The sequence below is a fragment of the Hipposideros armiger genome, unplaced genomic scaffold (assembly GCF_001890085.2).
Source record: "Hipposideros armiger isolate ML-2016 unplaced genomic scaffold, ASM189008v1 scaffold_486, whole genome shotgun sequence".
Lineage (NCBI taxonomy): Eukaryota > Metazoa > Chordata > Mammalia > Chiroptera > Hipposideridae > Hipposideros > Hipposideros armiger.
In genome coordinates this window covers 1,176,648-1,179,579 of record NW_017731836.1, presented here as the reverse complement: position 1 = coordinate 1,179,579, position 2,932 = coordinate 1,176,648, and the positions used below count along the sequence as shown (strand labels likewise).

The 2,932-nt window shown below is 45.3% G+C and overlaps 1 protein-coding gene across 1 annotated transcript in view; it reads right to left on the bottom strand.

Moving 5' to 3' along the window:
- Positions 1-2,932, bottom strand: part of SH3BP5 (SH3 domain binding protein 5) — a 78,531-nt gene that overhangs the window by 9,302 nt on the left and 66,297 nt on the right. Inside the window, exon 5 of the mRNA XM_019667145.1 lies at positions 523-653. Within this exon, the coding sequence (XP_019522690.1) occupies positions 523-653 (131 nt within the window). The remainder of the gene's footprint in view (positions 1-522; positions 654-2,932) is intronic.

Here is a 2,932-nt window from a genome sequence, read left to right as displayed (position 1 = left end):
CTTGAGCCCTTCACCCACCATGAAGCTCTGGGTCTGTCTTTGGCTGTTGGGTCCAGGCCGTCCCAAGTCCTGTTTCTTTTGCTTGGAGGCCCAGCAACTGTGAGTAAAGCAGGAGGCTTGTCTCCAAGATCATTATTGTATAACAATATATAGGAGTGGTAGTGAAAAGAGCTTGGACAAAACCTCCATTAAAACCCATCTTGTACCATTTCATCAGCTCTTGGTCCACAGAGACCATGTATCGTGTACACAGCTCATCTCCATTATAATGACAGATAAGCTGAGGCCCAGCCACTGGGCCATGTCATGGTTTGCTTTTGAAATTCCTTTTCCTGTTTTCCAGAAGCAGCCCCACCACTGAACACCTTCTCTCTCTGGGAGTTACGCAGAATGCTATGGGGCAAAGGGAGCCTGGGCAGGGGGCTCTGGTGAGGCAGGTCCCTGAGTGCAAGGCACATAAAAGGTTGAGAGGATCCGGAAGAGGGGGACAACCACCCCAGGGGCCCTCAGGCCCAGACTCACTTGGACTTGTTGATGGCTCTCTTGAGTTTCTTCTCCAGCTGCCGCATGCGGCCCATGGCCGCATTGTACCTGGCTGCCGTCTCTTTGTGCACCAGCTCGCTCCTTGTCTTGGTTTGCTCCGCCTCCATGACCTTCAAATGACAGCAGAGGTCAGCCCACCGAGCCTAGAACAGTTCCTTGTTGGGGTATTACTCATGTAACTTTTTAAAAATAGTCTTTGAGGCAGTTAGCGGGCAGACTAAGATTACACTAACTTCCAAATAGAATAGTCTTAGCAGGCAGGACTAAACAGCCAAATTGGCTGTGGGAATGACCAGGAAAGAAAAAAAGGAAAAGCAAAAGTCAGAGAAAAATATGAAGCATTCTCTGATTTGATAGATATCCAGTTCCTTCTGCTCAGGCCTCCGGGCTCTGAGCAGCCACCTCGGGCTCCTCTCCTCCTGCTCCCGCCTTGGGGGAGGGGCTGATGGGCAGGCAAATGGGCCAACAGCACCAGAAGGAACTTAGACATCAAGGAAGTGGGAGACCTAGCAAAACCAGGCACGACAGCATCAGGACAAGACCGTCAGAACGTCAGCTGCTTGGCCCCTGAATTAGATGGTGGACACAGAAGAATCCAGGATCCAGAAGGGTCAAACTTCACAATTAAATTAGTATCAAATCATTTACATCTGATTTTGAGGTTCACAGAAATTTTTAACCAGGAGACCAGTCAGCACTCTGGCAGGAAATTCTGGTGGGAACATTTTATTAAGCCTGTTGATAAAAATGAGTTTAAAGACCAACTATCAAGAGCCCTCAATAGGCAAAGATATGTCAGCTCAAAGGTGCATTCCCTGACACGTGACAATGTGGGTTCTCCCCTCTTAACTAAAGAAAATTATCAGAATGAGGTCTCCCTGGGGCCGAGTTATGAAGGGAATAAAAGCCGGTCCGGGCCAGGAAAACGTCTATAATTTTTTTAACCTTCTTCTTAAATTCAAACAAAGGGTTGTGAATGGACTTGGAGGGAGGAATGGAGCTTAGAGGGCAGTCCTTGTTTTTCCCGAAAGGGATTAAAGAAGAACCCAAAGGGCCTTCAAGTTGTTGGTCCTTTCTCTCAGACCCAGCAGGACAATAATTAGAGGAAGGCACCACTGTACCTTTAACTAGGTTTAAGCCCACCGCAGGAGGCCGCTGATATTCTATCACCCACTCCGGTCAACGGCCACAGTCAGCCCTGGGGTTAGTATATGCACTTCCTTACAATAAGGATTTCTTTAAGTATCAGGAAAAACTATGAAAGCCTTTGAAATGAGCATAAAAAATTACTGGGTCCTGTCTAGCATACCCTTCCAGGTTCTCTCTGGCTTTCATTGTCCTGGAGCTATTTAACAACCCTCTAAGTTATAGAAAACTGATAGCGATATAATACAAATGATTCTTATCCCTAGAAATGAAGATGGATTGTGTCCCAGTGGAGATGCACTTGATTATTGATTGCCTTGTAAATACTGATCAATTTTGCATCTGTCTATAAATTCATTTCAGCATCCCTGGTTTTCTACATGAGTGGGTTTTTGGTTTTTTTTAATTCTCCTTGGAAATAGTTGTAACATCTTATTCCCTCCTTAATAAATTAAATCTCCGCTATGAAGGCATTTTATATTTGTGAGAGTTAGTGCTTTTACCTTCTTTAAAATATATATCTTTTAATAAAGGTGTCAATGCTTGAGATACTTTTTAAAACAATAGAATGAAAACAAAACCAGAGAAGGGAAAGAGGAGGGAACTGAGTGCAGCTGGCATGCGGTGACACGCTCGCTAAAATGACTTCTCAACCAAGACCAAAGGGCTAGGAGAATCCCTTTGCTTCTAATACCAAAGAGTTCACAAAGCAATGAAATGCACTAAAGACATCCCCGGCCTGGGCACAGTCTTGTCTTAAATGTTAGGCTCTGAGGATTTACTGGTGTAACCTTTATGAAAAATCAAAACCCCAAGCTTATCAAACAGATGAAGACAACATATTGAGGATGAGCTGTTCCATTACAAAAAGATTCAATGCAGGGTTCCCATTTAAGGAGCTGTTTGAAAGTATTTTAAATAGACTGACTGAGAAAGGCTGTGATTTGAGGCTACTATACAGATAGGGTCCCCCTGTAAGAAGCAGCGTTCTCACCAGCTGCACAGGGGCCCTCATCTGTCTCAGTCCCTAGTCTGCAAAAAGCAGGGAAGGCTTTCCAAAATTAAACACTTAAAAATTCTCCAAGCACTTAGTAACATTGCCAGTGAAGACTGAGGCGGTGGTGAGCCTGTTGCTGTCCCCTGCCTCACCCCCATCAGGCCACGTTTACCATGTCCTGTGTCAATCTCCCCTGCCCTACAGACACACAGCCTCCGGGTCTTGGAGAAAACTCTTCTCCCTAAC